At 37.6% G+C, this 20,309-nt stretch overlaps 1 protein-coding gene across 1 annotated transcript; it reads right to left on the bottom strand.

The window, feature by feature from the left end:
* Window positions 1-13,515: 13,515 nt before the first annotated feature.
* Window positions 13,516-14,466, bottom strand: LOC141562482 (olfactory receptor 52A5-like). Its single transcript, XM_074302510.1, has one exon. It carries the CDS (start codon window positions 14,464-14,466, stop codon window positions 13,516-13,518), a length of 951 nt encoding a protein of 316 aa, XP_074158611.1.
* Window positions 14,467-20,309: the final 5,843 nt, after the last annotated feature.

The following is a 20,309-nucleotide window of genomic DNA, read 5'->3' as shown; positions in this document are numbered from 1 at the left end:
GGAACCACCTGCCAGTGGCTGCTGGAGGCCTAACTCAGACCTGTAGAATGGCTGGCTCTCTTCATGTGAGAAAATAATGATGATACAAGGAGACTGTTTGGTAATATTTTGGCAAAATCAGTACGGGCAATACCCCTTTAAATAGTGAATGTTATAGACAAGAGATATGTAGGGAAAAAATACAATGATAAAAGTCTCATTCCTTGGTTCTGTGGATATGTTTGATGCAGCTTTTTGGCTTGGATGGTGTCAGAGCAGTTCTTCTATAGTTCAGGTCACTTGTAGAAATCCTATTCTAATTGGTCTTAACAAAAGATGTAAATTAACTCATTAAATCTAAACGTTTATTAAGGTTTACTTCCATAGTATATAGTACATAGTACATCTCAGGGGAAAAAAAAACAGAGATTCAGTTCTTTTGTGCAATCATCCTTTCCTCTAAAAGTATACAGGTTCTTACTAAATATAACAGAACAATATTTTAGGCTGCAGGCCTGATGGTAGCTCAAAGAATTCTGTTCCTGAACATGAATAGACTGATATCAGTAGAGATGAAAAGATCTTGACAGATGGCATTCCCAATGATGAATATTGGGACCTGTCTGTACAATTGTATATGCAGACCAAAGTATTTTGGTTTGGCCAATTCATCTTCCACTCCTAGCTGTAGTTCCACTTCCCATAGGGCCATAGCTTTGCTCCCCTATGACTATCCTCTGTTTCCTAGCTCTCAGGTCATGAAATTATTCTCAACCAGGGAACTTCAAATGAATAGCAGTCCTACAGGCTCAAATGAATAGAAATCTCAAAGATTTTCCTCTCTTCCCTTCCTCAGTTCCTCTGGGGACATGAGGAAGGATATGAACCACATTATTCTAGCCATGTATTCTAGCATAGACACAAACCATAAGGACCTATTATCTAAAATCTGTGGGTTAAAATGTTTACAAAGTGACTCTGTTTAGGGAAGTATAATGAGCTGTCGTCTCTAGAAGCTGCCGGATCACTCTCTGGGAAGAGATCTGCTGTGTCTTCTACTCAAATCTCTCCGACAGATTCTTCTTCCTGTAACGAACCGTTGTCTCCAGGTAGTTGCTGTTAACTCTTGTCCAGAGAAGTGACTTCCCTTCCTGCAGGGAGCCCCGTCAAGCCTGATGCAATGCAGAGTCTTCTTATTGAATCTCCTCCAGCTCTTATCCTTCTCCATGTAGACTCTCTTTCCAGGCCCACTGTTCTCTCTTTTATTCTACCAGAGAATGGGCGTGGGATAATGCAAGGGCTTCTGGGAAGAACCACCTCAGCCAATGAGCCTGCTCCTTCCATCAAGTCAACCTGAGTTCTCACCTTGTAATTGTCCAACCTGAATTCTCACCTTGTCACTATCCAGACAACCTGAGTTTTCACTTAGTAATCCTAACATCTCCCCCTTTCTTTTGATTTAGAACATAGGACAGTCATGACCTTGAAACATAAATCCATCAATATGGGAAGTATTACAGATAATTACATAAATGACCTTGAAACATAAATCCATCAATATGGGAAGTATTACAGATAATTACATAAATTACATAAGCACATAGTAACATAGTAACATAATACATGCTAGAAGTATATGACAAATAACATAATCAAATAATCATAAATTGAAAATTTATAAATGTCCATAAGTCCATTGTCCATTAGTCTCATCTTGTGTGAGGAAGTCCAATGATTCCTGCTGGTTTTTAAAGTTCTTTAACAGTCTTCTTATTATCCATGCTCTTTCAGTGTCAGATGTTTCTTAGATCTTCTCCTTTATTTTGAGGTCTTTCTCTTTTTCTGTCTCTCTCTGATGGACAAGGTGAATATGACTCGTTGGCACCCATCTGATTTCTTCTCCTGCTGAAGAAATACAAGCAAACCCCCTCTCCCAGGCAGTTAACCTATCTGGTCTCCTTCTATTTACCATTTTTTTAAATCTCTTCACATCATCTGGCAATTACATTGGAGTTGTTTGCACTGGACACAGCCCTGTTGGTTTAAAAGGCCTGTATTCTCCCCAAGTGTAATCCATTTTTGCAATCTGATTGCCTTTTGGCTCACTTATCAGGTAATCCCTTTCTGCCATGTGATTGCTTTTCTGCTGGTTGATCAAATCAGAGTCCTGACCTTCTAAAGGCTCTTTGGGTGTAACATCAGCTGCCATCATGCCCCAAGTCTTTTTTGCCTGGGGCCCTGGACCTGGGCCCCTTATCCCATTTCCCTGAATTATTCTACACTCTGATGCCCAATGGAGTCCTCTGTTGCATTTTGGACATGGGGTTTTAGGTCTTCTTTCACCCTGTCTTCTCACTGTATCTCCATACCTACACTGAGCTCTTAGATGTCCAATTTTTCCACATTGAAAACATCGCCAAGTTTCTCTAGAAGTCCCTTGCCAGGAGGGACCCTGCCTTTCCACATTCATCATTGTCCCGGTGTAAAAAGCATTTGTTCCCACTGTAGCACAGCGTCTTATGATCTCCTCTAAAGGAGCATCTTTGTCTAATCCCCATATAATTCTTTTGCAAATCTCATTGGCATTTTCCTTAGCCAGATGTCTGGTCATTATTTCTGTAGCTGCATTTTCTCCAATAGTTCTTTTGACAGCAGTTTGCAAACGTCCCACAAAATCTGCAAAAGGTTCATTGGGACCTTGCTGTATTTTAGTGAAAGCCTCTCCACGATCTTTCTGTCCAGGAAGGACACCCCAAGCTTTTATTGCAGCCTTAGCAATTTGTTCATATATTGTAATGGTATAATTAATCTGTTCCGAATTCTCTCCATATTGACCTTCACCAGCTAAGTGCTCAAAAGTGAATTGTGTGTTAACTCCTATTTCCAAATTGCATCTGACTTGAATTTTACATAATTCATGAAATTCCGCAAGCCATAATAAATTTTCTCCAGGTTCCAGACATGTCCTTGCTATGGATTTCCAATCATTCAGGGTTAGGACTTCATAAGACAAACCATCTAGTAACATTTTGACATAAGCTGATGTAGCCCCATAAAGGGTACAACCTTTTTTCAAATCCTTAATTTTATTCAAATCTAAAGGTGCATATCTTCTCCTTTTTTTACCTACAGAGTCAGTATTTTCAATCACAGGATATGCATGTATAAAATCACTTATATCCTGTCCTTCTCTCTTAGCTTTAACCAATGCTTTTTCTAATCTTGTCATAGGCTTAGGCTTCTTCACAGGCAATTCTGTTTGTGTTTCTGCCTCTTCCCCTCTTTCTTCCTCCATCTCTGAAGGTGGGGTTGATGTGGGCCTGTCAATAATCTGTTCTCTAGGCAGGGTTGAAGCTTCTTCAAGAGAATCATACCATAATTCCTCATTTAAATCCTCTTGCTCTAGGGAAAGATCTTGATCTTTCCTTTTTTCCTCACACTTCCTCCTCTGTTCATTTTTAGAACTTTTCCTTCTCCTACAACTTGCTTGATAGTTTAAGGCTAATTGAACTATGTTGTAGATATAAAATACTTCTGCAGAAATTGAACGAGGCCCATTTTTTGCTTGAAATTCTTTCATTTCATATCCCACTAGCTTCCATTTATCTACATCTATCTTTTCTTCCTCTAAGAACCAAGGGGATGTGAGTCTTAATGCAGCCAAGAGTTTAGCAATCTGTACCCAGGTTACAAGTAAACTCTGCTCCTCAATTATGTTGATTATACTCTCTATAGTACCACTCCTGAATGGGGGTGGAGCTGAGGTTGCTTCTGGGGCTGGGGTTGAGTCGGCTGAGGTCCAGGGATTGAATTTAGCTAACATGTGCCCCATTTCAGCTATAAGAGATTCCTGGTTTAGCCCTTAACAAGTTAAGTTCCTTATTTATCTATTAGCACGCTCACTTAATCTTTAACAAAGTTTCCTCGTTACTCACGGTTCTGGGTCAGAGAGACTGAGATCTAGATCGGAAGTTTTTCCACTGGAATCAGGACCGTGTCTGTCCCTGTTCGGGCGCCATATTGTGAAGGTCTGGTCTAGCTCCTCTTGTCAGGATAAGCAAAAGTCCTTGCCCCACGTTGGGCGCCAATTGTAACGAGCTGTCGTCTCTAGAAGCTGCCGGATCACTCTCTGGGAAGAGATCTGCTGTGTCTTCTACTCAAATCTCTCCGACAGATTCTTCTTCCTGTAACGAACCGTTGTCTCCAGGCAGTTGCTGTTAACTCTTGTCCAGAGAAGTGACTTCCCTTCCTGCAGAGAGCCCCGTCAAGCCTGATGCAATGCAGAGTCTTCTTCTATCTCTGGGTGTCCTCTCTTTTATTGTCCCAGAGAATGGGCGTGGGATAATGCAAGGGCTTCTGGGAAGAACCACTTCAGCCAATGGGCTTGCTCCTTCTATCAAGTCAACCTGAGTTCTCACCTTGTAATTGTCCAACCTGAATTCTCACCTTGTCACTATCCAGACAACCTCAGTTCTCACTTAGTAATCCTAACAGGGAAGGAGAGAGTGGAGGTTCTGGAGGGTGGAGGAAACTTCCTGTGATCATGCCCTTTTTCTTGAGAAAGCTGCTTTATTGGTTTCCTTCTCTGTAATCTCTTTAATAATACTTTATTTAAAATTTTTGCATCAATATTTATTACTGAGATTGTTATATAATTTTCTTTCTTTGTTTTCATTCTACCTTGTTTAGGTATCAGTACCATGTCTGTGTCATAAAAAGGAATTTGGTAGGAGTCTTTTGTTCCCTATTTTTTTCAAATAGTTTATATAGTATTGTTTTTTAAGTGTTTGGTAGAATGCACATGTAAATCCATTTGGTCCTGGGGATTTTTTCTTAGGGAGTTGGTTAATAGCTTTATTTATTTCTTTTTTTCTAAAATGGGACTATTTAAGTAATTTATTTCCACTTCTGTTAATCTGGACAATTTGTATTTTTGTAGGTATTCCTCCACTTCACTTAAGTTATCAAATTTATTGGCATAAAGTTGGGCAAAGTCACTCCTAATTATAGCTCTGATTTCCTCTTTATTGGTGGAAAGTTCCCCCTTTTCATTTTTGAGACTAACAATTTGATTTTCTTCTTTCCTTTTTGTAATCAGATTAACAAAAGGTTTATCTATTTATTGTTTTTTTTTTTTTCATAAAAGCAACTCTTAGTTTTATTTCTTAATTCAATAGGTTTTTACTTTCAATTTTAATAATCTCTCCTTTTATTTTTTAAAATTTCAAGTTTGGTATTTGATTAGGAGGTTTTAATTTGTTCTTTTTCTAGCTTTTTAAGTTGCAAGCCCAATTCATTGATCTTCTCTTTATTTTCTTCAAGTAAGCCTCCAAAGATATAAAATTTCCCCTTATTACTGCTCTAGCTGCATCCCACAAATTTTGGTATGATGTTTCATCATTGTCATTATCTTGAGTGAAATTATTAATTGTCTCTATAATTTGCTATTTCACCATCATTCTTTAAAATGAGATTATTTAGTTTCCAATTACTTTTTGATCTATTTATCCCTAACTTTTTGGCAAATATAGTTTTTATTGCATCATGATCTGAAAAGAAAGCCTTTACTATTTCTGCCTTCCTGCATTTAATTTTGAGATCTTTATGTCCTAATATGTGGTCAATTTTTGTATAGGTTCCATGAACTGCTGAGAAGAAAGTATACTCCTTACTGTCACCATTCAGTTTTCTCCAAAGATCTATCATACCTAATTTTCCTATTATTTAATTTATCTCTTTAATTTATTTCTTATTTGTTTTGTGGTTTGATTTATCTAATTCTGAGAGTGCAAGGTTGAGATCTCCCACTATTATAGTTTTGCTGTCTATTTCTTCTTGCAACTCTCTTAACTTCTCCTTTAGGAAGTTAGATGCTATGCCACTTGGTGCATATATGTTTAGTATTAATATGGCTTCATTGTCTATGGTACCCTTTAGCAAGATATAGTTTTCTTCCTTATCTATTTTGATTAGATTAATTTTTGCTTTTGCTTGATCTAGGATAAGGATGGCTACCCCTGCTTTTTTGACTTCCCATGAAGCATAATAGATTCTGCTCCAGCATTTTACCTTTAATCTGTATCTCCCTGCTTTAAATGTGTTTCCTGTAAACAACATATTGTAGGGTTCTGACTTTTGATCCAGTCTTCTATCCGCCTCTGCTTAATGGGAGAGTTCATCCCATTCACATTTACAGTTAAAATTACTAATTCTGTATTTCCTGCCATCATAATATCCCCTGATTATGCTTTTTTCCCTTACCCCCACCAAACCCCTTCCCCAGTATTAAACTTATGAGCCCCACTTGTGTCATGCAGCTCTCCATCTTTAATATACCTCCCTCCTCCCTTTAAATACCTTTCCCTTTCTTATTCCCTTTCCTTATTGCTCTTTTCCTTTTCCCTTTTCCTTTCCCTCTTTTTAATGAGGTGAGAAAGAATTTTCTGTAAAACTAATATGTTGATTATTTTCTCTTTGAGCCAATTCTCATGGGAGTAAGGTTCACACAATGTTTCTCCCCCTCTCTAACTTGCCTCAGATATGATAGGTTTTCTTTGCCTCTTTGTGGGATGTGATTTCCCTCTTTTTATCTCCCCTTTCCCCTTTTTCTTACACTATCCCCTTTCCATTTCTACTTCCCCCTTTTTTTGTCATATCCTTAAACTCAAATTATACATGCAGTCTTAATGTATATCCACAACAGAAATACAGTTTTCAAGAGTCCCTTTTACCTTTTTCTGCTTCTCTTGAGTCCTATGATTGGAGATCAAATTTTTTTCTTTAGATCTGTTTTTTTTACATAGAAACATGGAATTCATCTGTTTCATTAAATGTCCATCTTCTTCCATGGAAGGAAATGCTCAACTTAGCTAGGTAGTTTATTCTTGGCTGCATTCCAAGTTCTTTTGCTTTTTGGAATATCAGATTCCAGGCCCTTCAATCCTTTAATGTAGAGGCAGCCAGATCTTGAGTGACCCTTATTGTGGCACTTTGGTATTTGAATTGTTTTTTTCCTGGCTGCTTGTAATATTTTTTCCTTAGTCTGATAGTTCTGAAATTTGGCCACAATGTCCTGTGGAGGTTTTTTTTTTTTTTTTTTTTGTTTGTTTGTTTGTTTGTTTGTTTTTTGTTTGTTTTTGGGTCTTTTTTCAGAAGGTGTTCCATTAATTCTTTCAATGTCTATTTTACCTTCTGGTTCTATTTACCTTCTGGTTATATTATCTCTGGGCAGTTCTCTTTGATGATTTTCTGTAAAATAGTATCTAGGCTCTTTTTTTCCATCATAATTCTCAGAATGTCTCTCCTATATCTATTTTCCAGGTCTGTCATTTTGGCAAGTAGATAGCTGATATTTTTCTGCAGATTTTCATTTTTTAGACTTTGCTTGACTGATTCATGGTCCCTCAGTGAATCATTCATTTCTATTTGTTCAGTTCTGATTTTTAATGAGTTATTTTCTTCATTAGCTTTTTAAACTTCTTTTTGTATGTGTCCAATTGAGTTTTTAAATGAGTTGTTTTGCTCCATGGAATTTTTTTCCATTTCACTAAATTTGTTTTTTAGTGAGTTATTTTCTTTTTCCAATTCACAAATCCTACTTTCTTGGGAATTCTTTATCTTTTCCAATTCACAGATCCTACTTTCCTGTGATTTCTTTACCTTTTCCAACTCCTTAATTCTGTTTCCCTGCACTTCCTGTGAATTCTTTACCTTTTCCAATTCACATTTCAGGACATTGTTATTCTCTAGCATAGCTTCTCTTTCCTTTCCCCATTTTTCTTCTAATTCTCTGTTCAGATTTTTAATAGTTTCTTCTAGGAGAGCATTATTTGGGGAACTGTCTGGGGGTTGTCTGCTATTAGCCTCCTCAGGTTTGGAAACCAGCTCTTTTTCTGCATAGAAGCTTTCAATTGTTTTCTTCATTTTTTTTTTTGCTCATTTTTTTTTAAGCCTTCAGGGTCTGCCCTCAGGCAAGGAGATTACCAGCTTCCTCTGAAGAGTGAGGATGGGCTTATGGACAGTATTTGCCCTCTCACTGGGCTGTAAGGAAAGGCTGAGCTGTGGGAGGGCTCTAGGAAGAGCTCCACAGGGAAGTGACTAGGCGAGGGTATCACAGGCTGGGCTGTGTAAGTGCCTTGCTAGGAGCCTCACTGTGAGGATTAGTGACTTCCTTGGGGCTAGTGGTAAAGGAGCAAAGGTATCACTGCCCTGCCTCAAAAGCCTGCTTTGAGTATTTGCAATCCTCCTGTTCCTCACCATACCAGAAGTGTCCCTGCCTGGGGGAGAGCAGTGGGGCTGGGGAAATTCCACTATCCCCAGCAAGCCCCTCACAATACAGATGAGAGGCTGGCCCGGGCTGTGCCCCTGCTGTGTGTGACTACCCCTCACCACGAGTTCCTCGCTGCCAAATGCTGCGAAGAGCTGTGTTATGGTCTGAGCTAGGTCACTTCTGGTCCTGGGTGGGCACAGCCAGAGTCTCTCAGGCTTTGGCATCCCTCAGCATACCCACTACCCCAGGCTCCAACTTCTCTGCTGGTCCCCTACTCTGACACCAAAGCAAAGCAGTCAGGCTACAATGGAGAGCTCTAGGTAAACTGTCCAACCACAGATGCTGCACTGCTTCCATTTCTCTCCCTGCTCTATGCTGGTCTGCTCCCGCCACCTCAGGTCAAACCTTTTCTGGCAATAATCCAGATTCTCTTCTGCTGGTAAGTTTTTTTTAATTTCCAATCATCTTGGGTTTTACCAGTCAAGCGCTGTTTTTGAGGCTGAATTAAATACTTGGTAGAAAGGGAATTACAGAGCTTAGAAAGTTCCATTTAGCTTCTCTGCCATCTTGGCTTTTTTGTTTTTTTCTAATTAGTTGTCCTCAGGCTAATGTATTCTTCAATATGGGAGGCATTTTCTGCTGTCTGTTCACATTTCCAGGCTCAGTTTCTGGATTGAGGCTTTCTGCACTTCTCCTTCCCACACACACACACACGTGTGTGTGTGTGTGTGTGTGTGTGTGTGTGTGTGTGTGTGTGTGTGTGTGTGTATGTGTATGTATATATGTGTGTGTGTGTGTGTGTGTATGTGTGTGTGTGTGTGTGTGTATGTGTGTGTGTGTGTGTGTGTGTGTGTGTGTGTGTGTGTGTGTGTGTGTACAAATCCTGCTTTGTACTGATTTCAGCGCCTAAGGATCCACACTCTGCAGAACTTTGTATGTTTTGCCTCAGTCTCCTAGTCAACAAACTTAGGTTTTGGCATTCACCATATCCCTTTCCTCATTTCCTTGATCAGTCTTGAACCTAGAATAACTACTATGCTAATAGGTGCCAACTAGATATTATTGATTGCAACACCCTACATTACCATGCATTATTCACTTCCGCAGCCCTTTCTCCTTCTGTAGCTCCTTCTGGGATCTGGGCATGTCTACATGGGTAATTGGGTCCCTGGATATTGTTTTGACTCCTATGGAATTTTGGGCACAGACTACCCAGGCCCTTATTTTGATTGCTGGGTAGAATATGGGCTATCTAGTTACTATGGGTTACTATGGTTACTATGGGTTAATATGGGCTATGTCTCCAGCAATAGATTTATGATTATGTCTGATCATTATATTGCCTGTGTGCTATACTGGCCCTGCTTCCTGCTGTGGGTCTGGACTGCTCACAAATTTTGTCTTCTGGCTACCTAGATTTGTCTTTGGGCAAGGAAGAGCAGTAAAACATAGAATATTCAAAATTGGATCCAATAGAAAAATTAGGTCTTAGTGTTTGGCCCATAGTGATTAGTAAATATCTCTTCTTCCCAAACCAGAAGGAATTAGAAAATTTGAATTAAGCCCTGAATTTTGCATATCATTCTATTTTGAAACAGAAGCCTTCAGAGTGGTGGATGTGGGGAGTTGATAACCATTTAAAATATGTGTATTTGTGCTTATATTTATTATCATTGATCATTGATTACCACTGATATCATTAATTGTCATTGTTAAAAAAAAAAAGGGGGAGGCTAAATGGAATAAAATGGCTGTCATCTTCAACTCCTTACTTATACTCTTCATATCCAATAAATTGTCATGTTTGATTGTTTCTTCATTGATATTATCTTTCATATAAGCTTCCTTCATGCCTCTGACACTTCCATTACTGTGGTATAGATTCCTAGCAGTTCAAGTCTGAACTGTTGCAACAATTTACCCTGCCACATGTCTCTCCCTAGTCCAATCTATCATTTACTCAATTATCATATTGATTTCCCTAAAATGCAAGTCTAATCATATCACCTTCTTTCCTTTATAAAATAAACCACAATGACTCCTTATCACTTACTTGTCCAGGATCAAATATAAAATTATCTGTTTTGTCTTTTAAATGCCTTCATAGACTCTTCCTTTAAAATATTCTTAGGCCTTACAACTTTTCATGTATTCTGTGATGTCACTGATATTGATGTTTCTCAAACATAACATTCTATCTCACAACTCTGAAATTTTTTTATTAGCTACCTCCCATGTGTAAAATGCTCCTCTTCCGAAATCTTACTTCCAAGCTTGCTTGTTTTCTTTCAAATTCAGCTCAAGTCCTGCTTTCTGCAAGAAATTTTTTCAGCCTTTCTCATTTTTTAGCACCTTTCTTCCCTTTCATCCTTTTTTAAAAATCTTGTTTGCATATGATCATTTTCCATGTTGTCCATCCAATAAACTATAAGCTCTTTGAGATAAGGACTATTTTGTACAATTTTTGGTATCATTGGCACTTAATACAGAGCAATAGCATGAAGAGAGGGAACTGATTTTCGCAGAGGAAAATAAAATTCTTTTATGAGCATGGGAGCATCAGACTCAGTTGCCTGTGCTAGATCATTAATTGATTGAGCAATTAATTAATTCACTTCCCCTGCTTCTCCGCTTCCCTCCCTCCCTGTTCTGTCACTCTTTCTGTCCCCACCCCCACCATTCCTTTCTCTCTCCCTTTCATATAAGAGGATTCCGTAGCTCCAAAAGGTTGTTATTTGATTAAGGTCTACAGTCAGAATTAGTCTGGTTCTATGTATGCCCACTATCCCAAGTGTGTTATACTTCGGTAATTCCCTGAACATTATTTTCCCCATTCTCAATGCTCAAGTTGCATTGCTCAAGAATGCTCAAGTCATTCTTTTCCCTCAGAATTCCATTACCATTCAGCTTATTAAAATACTATGAACTTTTTAGATATAATTAAAATGTTTCCTCTCCTTTGAAGCTTTTCTTCGTGATCGAAACAAGATTTTTGCCAAGTGTAATAGCATATAACTGTAACACACATTAGTAAGTTACAAACTTTGAGGTTTTGCTATGCACATCTGACTTTTGCTTGCTTCTTTTTACTTTGCAAATATAATGTTCACCAGCCTATTTTATAATCCTCCCAACAGACCAGAACAAGATCCTTACCTGTAGAGAAAACAAACTTGTTAAAAAATGAAATCAATGCAATTACTGATATCATACTTTAAAAAGTATAGCTTGCTATTTATTTTTAAACTTTATTTTTCTTGGGGCACATATGTGTTTACTTTAGGAAGGTGACTAATATGAAAATATTGTTTGCGTGACTTAAAATTTTATTGAAGCAAAAGGAGAAAATATCATAAAATAGAAAAAAAAGGCTTGAAAAGGAAACTGTACAAAATTCTGTTTCAAATAGAATTATTTAAACAAACTATTGATGCAAAAAAAGAAAGAAACCTGAAAAGTAGCTAAAACATTTGTGCTATTTGTCACTATTTCTTTCTGAAACAACCATTAAAAAGCAGTCACTATCATAAGAAGGACAAAAGAATCAAGTAAGCATTAGTCAGAAACCCAATGTACAAGTGAAAATAGACTCATTTATCAATTATCTTGAATGAATTTGACAGAAGATAATGAGTCACAATATTTCACGTGATGGTGAAAAGCAATGCAAAAGAAATCAGTGACACATGTAACATAGCTATATCTTCCCAACTCCATTCATAAAAGAAATTTCCAGGAAGGAGATCTTTTCCTGGTTCTTTCCCATTAGAGTGGGTTAAACATACATGAAGTAAATCCATGCTAAAGTCACACAGTCTTGGCAGCATAATGAGGTAATTTTTACAGAGATGTCAGGAATACAAATGTACAAAAGATATGGGGAGGAGCAGTTAGGCGATACAGTAGGTAGAGTACCAGCCTTGAAGTCAGGAGGTCCTGAATTCAAATCTGGTCTAAAATACTTAACACTTCCTGGCTGTATGGCCCTACCAAGTCATTTAATCCCAATTGCCTCAGGAAAAAATTGGGGGAAATGTGGATTATATTACTACTATATGAGATAGGCAAGAAATAAGCCAGTTAATCAATAATTCATTATTCCTATGCCTATTTTCTCATCTTCACAGAACCTTTATGAAATACCCTACAATCCTATCTTTAATGAGAATACAAGTAAGAAAAGCATATTTTCACAAATAATTTTCTATAGCAGACAACCAGAGGTAGAATTTTAATTCTGGGTTTTTGAAAGTGATTTAGAGCTGACCTTTCAAAATCAGTGCTCATTTTCTGAGTCCTTCGGCTTGCTTTAAAAGTCTGCTTCTGACTTTATTCAATACTTTATTAATTGATTAATACTTCATTCAAGTCACCACTTCCCTGGGTCTCAGTTTCCTCATTTGAACAAATGAAAGAGGAAATGGTCTCTGAGGTCCCTTACCTCTTCAGATCTGTTTCTATATGCAAATCTATGATCTGAAATTTCAAGGGTCTGTTATGGCAAGGAATGATGTATTATGGGAGATATAAGGCCAAAAGAGTTTTTATCTTCAAGGAATTTATATTCTAATTTTAAGAGGGAAGGTCTTATGGAAGAAATAGTACCTGAATGATACTTTAAAGGGGATTAGGTGAGGCACCTGGAGGGGAGGAACAAGTACATTTTAAAGTACCTGTTCAAAAAGTCATGGAGGCAGAATAAGGAATCTCATTTATGGGAAATAACCATCATATCTACTTGATTAAAATGGAAATTTCATAAAGAGAAAAAAGCAAGTGGGGGCTAAATGAGAAAGGTTTTCAATATCAGAATGATCTTTCAGCTCTAAGTTTCTATTTTTAAGATAATGATTAGATTTATGAGTCAAAAGCCTGAACTAAATGAGTTCTGCAAAGTACCATGAGAGAAGATATTGGCTCTTGGAGGCCAACATTTTTAGTTGAGATAACCCCTAAAAATCCATCATCAGTCACAAGTGTGAACAGGAACTTTTTGATCTGGAATATGAAGGTGAACAACAACTGTGATGATATCTTGGTATGAACCATGTCCTAACCATGCATGAAGTTATAAGCTCTATGTTGATTTAACCATCAATTTTCCTTGGAGTAATCAAAGATGATAGTCACTGTGCTCATTACTCTTAGCAAGAAAACTCTGGCAAAAGTGATGTATCTCAGGATCCACATAACTAAGAAAAAGAATAGACTTATAACATTCTCTAGCTATCTTTTGATTATTCTTTACCTTCTTGAAAGACAAAGGATTAGTCTGGGTTCTTGAAAGTGATGAATTTCATTACCTGATCCCTGATCTCCTTGGTCTTTACTCCATAAACAATAGGGTTAAGAAGAGGTGGAACTAGGAGATAGAGGTTAGAGAGAAGGATGTGGATATAGGGAGGAATATGGAACCCAAACCTGTGAGTAAAAAAAGAGAAGAAGGCAAGAATGTAGAACTCCAAAAAGACAAAAATGTGGGCAATGCAAGTATTGAAGGCCTTGAGTCGAGCCTCCTTCTGGGGCAGATGGAAGACTGCAATAAAAATCCGAATATAGGACAAAAGAATCAAGATGACATCAAGTCCCAGGATGGAAAAAGCCACAAACAGACCATAAGCCTTGTTAACTTGTATGTTCCCAGCAGCTAGCTTCACAATGGCCATATGTTCACAGTATGAATGAGAGATGACAGTAGTTAGGTAATATTTTAGTCGACATTTGATTAGCAAAAGGCATGGGGCCATGAGAATACCTGCTCTTAGAGTGACCCCAATTCCTATCTGAGTGAGGAGTTGAGAGGTGAATATGGTGGCATGTCTCAGAGGGTCACAGATGGCTACGTAGCGGTCCACAGCCATGGCCAAGAGGATGCCAGACTCTATGCACTGGAATGTGTGAATTAGCCACATCTGCAGTAAACATACATCAAATTGGATCTCCTGCATATGAAACCAAAAGATACCTAACATCTTGGGAAGGATGCAAGTGCTAAGAGCAATGTCAGTGATTCCCAACATGGCCAGAAAAAGGTACATGGGCTTGTGAAGAGTATGCTCAGATTTAATGATCACCAGAAGGATATAATTCCCAATAAGGGAAATTACATATATACCACAGAATGGAATCCCAATCCAGCACTGCACAGACTCCAGGCCAGGAATCCCAATCAGTGTCAGTATGGATGGCATAAAGACTGTGCCATTGGTCATTACCATGATCAATGTCAAGATTGAACTGAAGAACCACAACTGCTAAGAGGGATTGCTTTATAATTTTCTCTTTCTTCGTCTGATCTGTTGACTTAAAAATAAGAGGTTGTCATTTTACACGTGAACTGTATATCTTTGGTCTATCATATTTTCTATTTTCCATCTTTATCCCTCATTTCATCTATATTATATCATCGATACTACCGTGTCCTTTATTCTATTGTCCTAGACCTTCATCCTCAAATTCCTTTATTTTATAGTTAATCTTCATTTCCCTCATCAAATTAGTCTAATTACCTCTATCCCTTTACCCTTTTCCCTCTATTGCTTTTATAAGTTTCTATAGTAATGCTCAAATAGCATAATTATGCTCAGGCTTCTCATTTATATTTATAAATCTTTTTCTCTGTACTCATAAGTGACATACTTTTGATCTAGTTGGTTTAGCAACAACCAGAATACAAATCACTGTAGACAAAAAGATCAGGTTTACTCATTCAGGACACAAATGAGTCAAAGACCCTACAGTAAGTACCCCTAAATCCAGGCCCTACCCCTCCATATTAATTTCTCTTGAAATTTCTTGGGTTTATAGATTTTTCCTAGTTTTCTTTATATTCATGTTGTTCCCTGAGCTTATAATAATCAAAATAAGCAGGTTTTTTATGCTTACCAACTCTCTATATATTTCAAGTTAACTCTACCCCAATAGGACCATGACTATATTAGAAGTTCTTTTGGTTCTCCTTTCACAATTATCTCCTCTCCATACTTAATTCACCCAGATCAATCATTGCCTACCAAGCCATTCTACCAGTTTTCTATGACATATTCTGCTTCCCCAGCTCACTTTCTCTTATTCTTCATTTATCCTTTTCACATTTGGACAACTGACTGCATGTTTTTCTCCTTATGCATTGTTTACTGGATCTTCCAGTGCAATTAGAAAGTAAGTTCTCTAAACACAGACTTTCACATAATTCACAGTTATTGAAAAGACTAAAGGAAGAACCAATCCAGGGAGTCAATCTAATTTTTTTTCTTATCTCTGCTTTCTTTTTCTTGACTCTGGCAATAATACTACATGGAAATAGGAGAAGAGAGGTGAGAGAGAGAGAGAGAGAGAGAGAGAGAGAGAGAGAGAGAGAGAGAGAGAGAGAGAGAGAGAGAGAGAGAGAGAGAGAGAGACAAAGACAGACAGAGAGAGAGACAAAGACAGAGAGAGAGAGAGAGAGAGAGAGACAAAGACGAGAGAGAGAGAGAGAGACAAAGACAGAGAGAGAGAGAGAGAGAGAGAGAGAGAGACAAAGACAGAGAGAGAGAGAGAGAGAGAGAGAGAGAGAGACAAAGACAGAGAGAGAGAGAGAGAGACAAAGACAGAGAGAGAGAGAGAGAGAGAGAGAGAGAGAGAGAGAGAGAGAGAGAGACAAAGACAGAGAGAGAGAGACACACACAGAGAGAGAGAGACAGGGAGAGAGGGAGAGAGAGAGAGGGAGAGACAAAGACAGAGAGAGAGAGAGAGAGAGAGAGAGAGAGAGGAGAGAGAGAGAGAGAGAGAGAGAGAAATATGAAAGAAGGGAGAGAGGGAGCTATAGAGAGAGGGGGGAAGAATAGGGAGGAGGGATGGAAGGAGAGAGGGGGGGGTTATGTGTGTGCACACAATCCCTTTGAGTAATTTCTGTTAATTCTTCCTTAGGAAATAAGCACAATTGGCAACTATGTTTCTCTTCCCATTGCTGACTCTCTTTCCGGACTAAATGCTATTTTAAATTGGCAAGACATGTTAAAAGATGTATTATGGTATAGTGTAGAGGGCTGAAACTCCAAAAAGGTATGCTTAAATCAGGCAACCCAGCATTTAAGGCTAATTATCTATTCGATATGAAATAATGGCTCTATATAACTATTTAGATGAGATGGTGATGTGATAGTTCTGCTCACCATTGGTGCTTGCTGAATGTTTAGTGTTGAGATAATTGTAGGCAAGGATTGGAGGGCTAGGGAAGAGAAGTCAGAGTCACTTAGTGGCAGGATGAGGGGGAGAGAAGCTGGAGACTCCAGACTCTAGAACCCAGGATACATCTTTGGCAAGCCCCATGGCAACTTGCCTGCTTCCTTCACTTCTCTCCCTAAAGACCAAGAACTTTGATTTAGCCTGACTCTGGCTGATCCAGGGAACTAGTCTGGGCATTATAGTACAGTGGATATACAATTAAACCTAGCATAAAAGACCAGGGTTTACTTCCTTCCCCTGATGTTTACTAGCAGTATAAGTATGGAAAAATCTATTAGCCTCTCAGTGTTCCAGGAAACTTTCTATGACTACATACATTATGAGTATGTTATTGATCTATATTGGGAGGAGGAGTTTCTACAGTAGAAATTCCTTAAACTAATAAAATTACAGATAAGGGATGAAGAAATTAGGGAGGTATGAAGGGAGTAATTTAGTACAATTACTAATGAAAGCAGAATTCCTTGTTTTATATACCTGAGAAATTATGATTCAGCCTCTGCACAAATACTTGGAAAATTAGCCAGATCAGCTGTTTGATAGTCGTAGGTCTTGAGAGTAGGTTCTTGGAGGCTGATCACAGTCTGAAGGAAGGCTCCTAGGACATCTTCTTACTTCAAAAACTCTGTTATTTCATTCTGTCAGGATATATGAGATGCCTTAAGGAGGCCTTAAGCATCCAGAGAGTGGAAATGATTGAGAATGGGATAAATAAGGAGCAAAAATCCAGATTTAAAATGATTTGTTACACTTTTTTCCCTGAAAAAAAATTCCGGAGAAGCATTCCCTAAAATATCTGTAATTAAAAAATAGAATAGAATAGAATCCCTTGCCTTCTCCTTTCATGGGAGATTTTTTTAGAACAATCCCTTATAAGTCTTAGACCTCTAGAAATCAGCTGAATTTAGTGGCAGTTGATTTTTCTGCTATTAATTTTAGAATATTTAAGGGAACCCAATTATATGAAATGTATTGGTATACTCTTGTATCAAACCCCTTGCTTTGGTGAGAAAAATTGAGTGAATACAAAGAAGTGATTCATCATGGGTTGGAAGAAATTGTAATATGGTGGGTATACTCTGTTGGCTTAGTTCTCTATCCCTTAAGCTTTCATTATGATTCACAGAGGCATTTATGAAGATCAGTTTCAGTTTATAATTTTGGGTTAGGTTTCTCTACACAGTACATTAGAATCAAGAAATAAGAAACAATGAGGAAATTCTTAAATTGTAGTGAGGTCCAGACTAGTACTGCCCACTTGAATGTTTTATCTCATTTTTAGAGCCTGCTTATCAATAGGCATCTGGCACAACTCTAAACCATTGCATGACTACTATATAAGAAAATTAAGAACAATTGGCTTCCATTTGATCTAGCTATTTATTGCAACCCAACATGGTGGGCAACAACCACTTAAAAGAGGAAGGCAACAGGAAGGGCTTAATAGTTATGTACATAAATATACATTGTGTGACCTAAAGATCAAGACACCCCAAGCCATAGCTAATCTATATTGTTGATTGACATGATGTCTGATAGTAGGAAGGTCATAATGTTCAACATGCACACACACACACACACACACACAGAGTCTAGCTCATCTCTTTACATGAACTGATATTCCAAATTCCATTCCTTAAGAACCTCATTCCTTAAGATGAATGTTTTGATTTTGTTGATGCCTCTGGAGGGAAATCCACTGACTGGCATTCAGGAATCAATTATTGCCCTCAGAGTTGTTGTGAATGTTGTGAGGGACAATAAATAAAAGACCTTCTGCTTTGGCACTGGGCATGATACAGGATGGAGAGAACATAATAATAGAGGGATATAAAAAGGGGAGACTATTAAATTTTACTGAATTAATAGTTGTGTTGGGTACCTTGCAACAACTTATTTTCCCATGGCATGTGTCCAGACCCCATTTAGTCTCTTCTCTTAGAAAGCTAGATATGCAAAAGTACAGCAACAACAAGGTTATGTTATGATCGATTCTGATGGATGTGGTTCCTTTAAATAACTAGGTGATTCAGACTAGTTCCAATGGTTTTATGATAGAGAGAGCCATCTGCATCTGGACAGAGGGCTATGTAGATTGAATGTGGATCACAACATAGTATTTTCACCATTTTTGTTGTTGTTTGCTTGCATTTTGTTTTTCTCATTTTTTCCTTATTGATCTGATTTTTCCTGTGCACTATGATAATTGTGGAAATATGTATTGCACATGCTTAACATATATTAGATTACTTGCTATCTGGGGAGAGTATAGAGGAAGGAGGAAGAAAAAAAATTGGAACACAAAATTTTGCAAGGGTGAATGTTGAAAACTAAGCATATATTTTGAAAATTAAAAACTTAAAAAAAAAAAAAAAAGAATGAAAGCTAGATATGGACCAAATGGCACTTGGTATAGGCCACAGAGTATAAAATTTAAAATTCAAATTACTTTCACACTTCAGAATCTAAGAAGGATTAAACCCTAGTATATTCTCTGAAAGAAGATCTAAGATATTCCTTCACCTTATCCTATCTTTCTTCTAGAAAATATTATACTAATCTTTTAAAATCTATAAAGTGGACTTATAAAGTAAATGTAAAAGGTTGGAGGTAAGAAACACAGAATAAAAATGTTTAATAAATGTTTCACAAATGATCCTTCACAAACTATAGGGTATTTTTCATTTTCAAAGGGAATAAAATTTCAGTGTTGCAAGTAACAACAGAGACATTAAGAACAACTCATATCTGAAAGATAATCCCTTCAATAACATAGCTAAGGTGGAGTCATTCAAGTTTTGGTGATTATTTCCAGTGGCAAAAACCTGCTAGCTTTTGAGTCCATTCTATTTTCTCCTTTGTAGAAAACTTAAACTTTCTTTTTTCTAACTTTCATATGTTGGGCCTATTTTCTGTGACCAAAGACAATATGTCTAATATATAATCTTTGTATTAGGTGACAAGACGTTTCTTCACTGAAGCACAGCTTCTGACATTAGACTGGTGCAAGAAAGTACATGAGAAATTATCTCAAAAGTTTAAAAAACATAAAAAAGCTAATACCTCTTGTTCAAAATGAGATCATTTCTGGGAAAGAATGCATATTTCCCTTTAGTGTTCTAGGCCTTTTTCTATAAATACTAACACACAGGACCTTCTCAGTCTTACCTTTCAGATTATTTTCTCCTGTAGTCCTTCTCTTCTTCTCTTGTTAGAAAGGAAAATCTCTTTAAAAGTGACTTAAAGGGAGAACTGAATGTGGGATCATTCTATATAAAACCAAGAGAAAATGGAAAGAATTAATTAAAAAAAACACACACAAAACAACCAAATTTTAAAAAAATTATCTCTAATGGTGGAATTTCAATCATGTTTTCTAGGCCAATGAAGAACATATCTAGGGTAGAAAATAATTTGATGGTTAGACCTAACATTGCAAAGCCACCTTTGTGTTCCTTATAAACTAATTTGGTGACACACCATTCCTCTTGCCCTATTGGCAAATAATATCTACTCTTAGGCTGCCAAATAGCCAGTAGAGATTCACCTTCTTTAAGGGCTTAATGCCAAGAGGTTTAGAGATCCTGAAAGACAGCCAAGATCTGGAGAATTCAGGCGTAGGAAGCACATTTGACTGCAGATGTTAATTTGACTCTGGACTGTGGGAGGTGGAGCTTCAGGTGATTACAGCAATCTAGCATCTCAGACCCTTGGGAAAATTCTTGGACATTTTTCCGTCTGTCATATTAATTGCCTTATCCTCTTGAGTCATGAGAACTGCATGTTCAGAGTGAGAAATCTGGGACTGAGCATTTAAGTGAATCTGTTTGTTGGC

The sequence above is a fragment of the Sminthopsis crassicaudata genome, chromosome 3 (assembly GCF_048593235.1).
Source record: "Sminthopsis crassicaudata isolate SCR6 chromosome 3, ASM4859323v1, whole genome shotgun sequence".
Taxonomy (NCBI): domain Eukaryota; kingdom Metazoa; phylum Chordata; class Mammalia; order Dasyuromorphia; family Dasyuridae; genus Sminthopsis; species Sminthopsis crassicaudata.
This window is presented reverse-complemented; position numbering and strand designations above follow the sequence as displayed.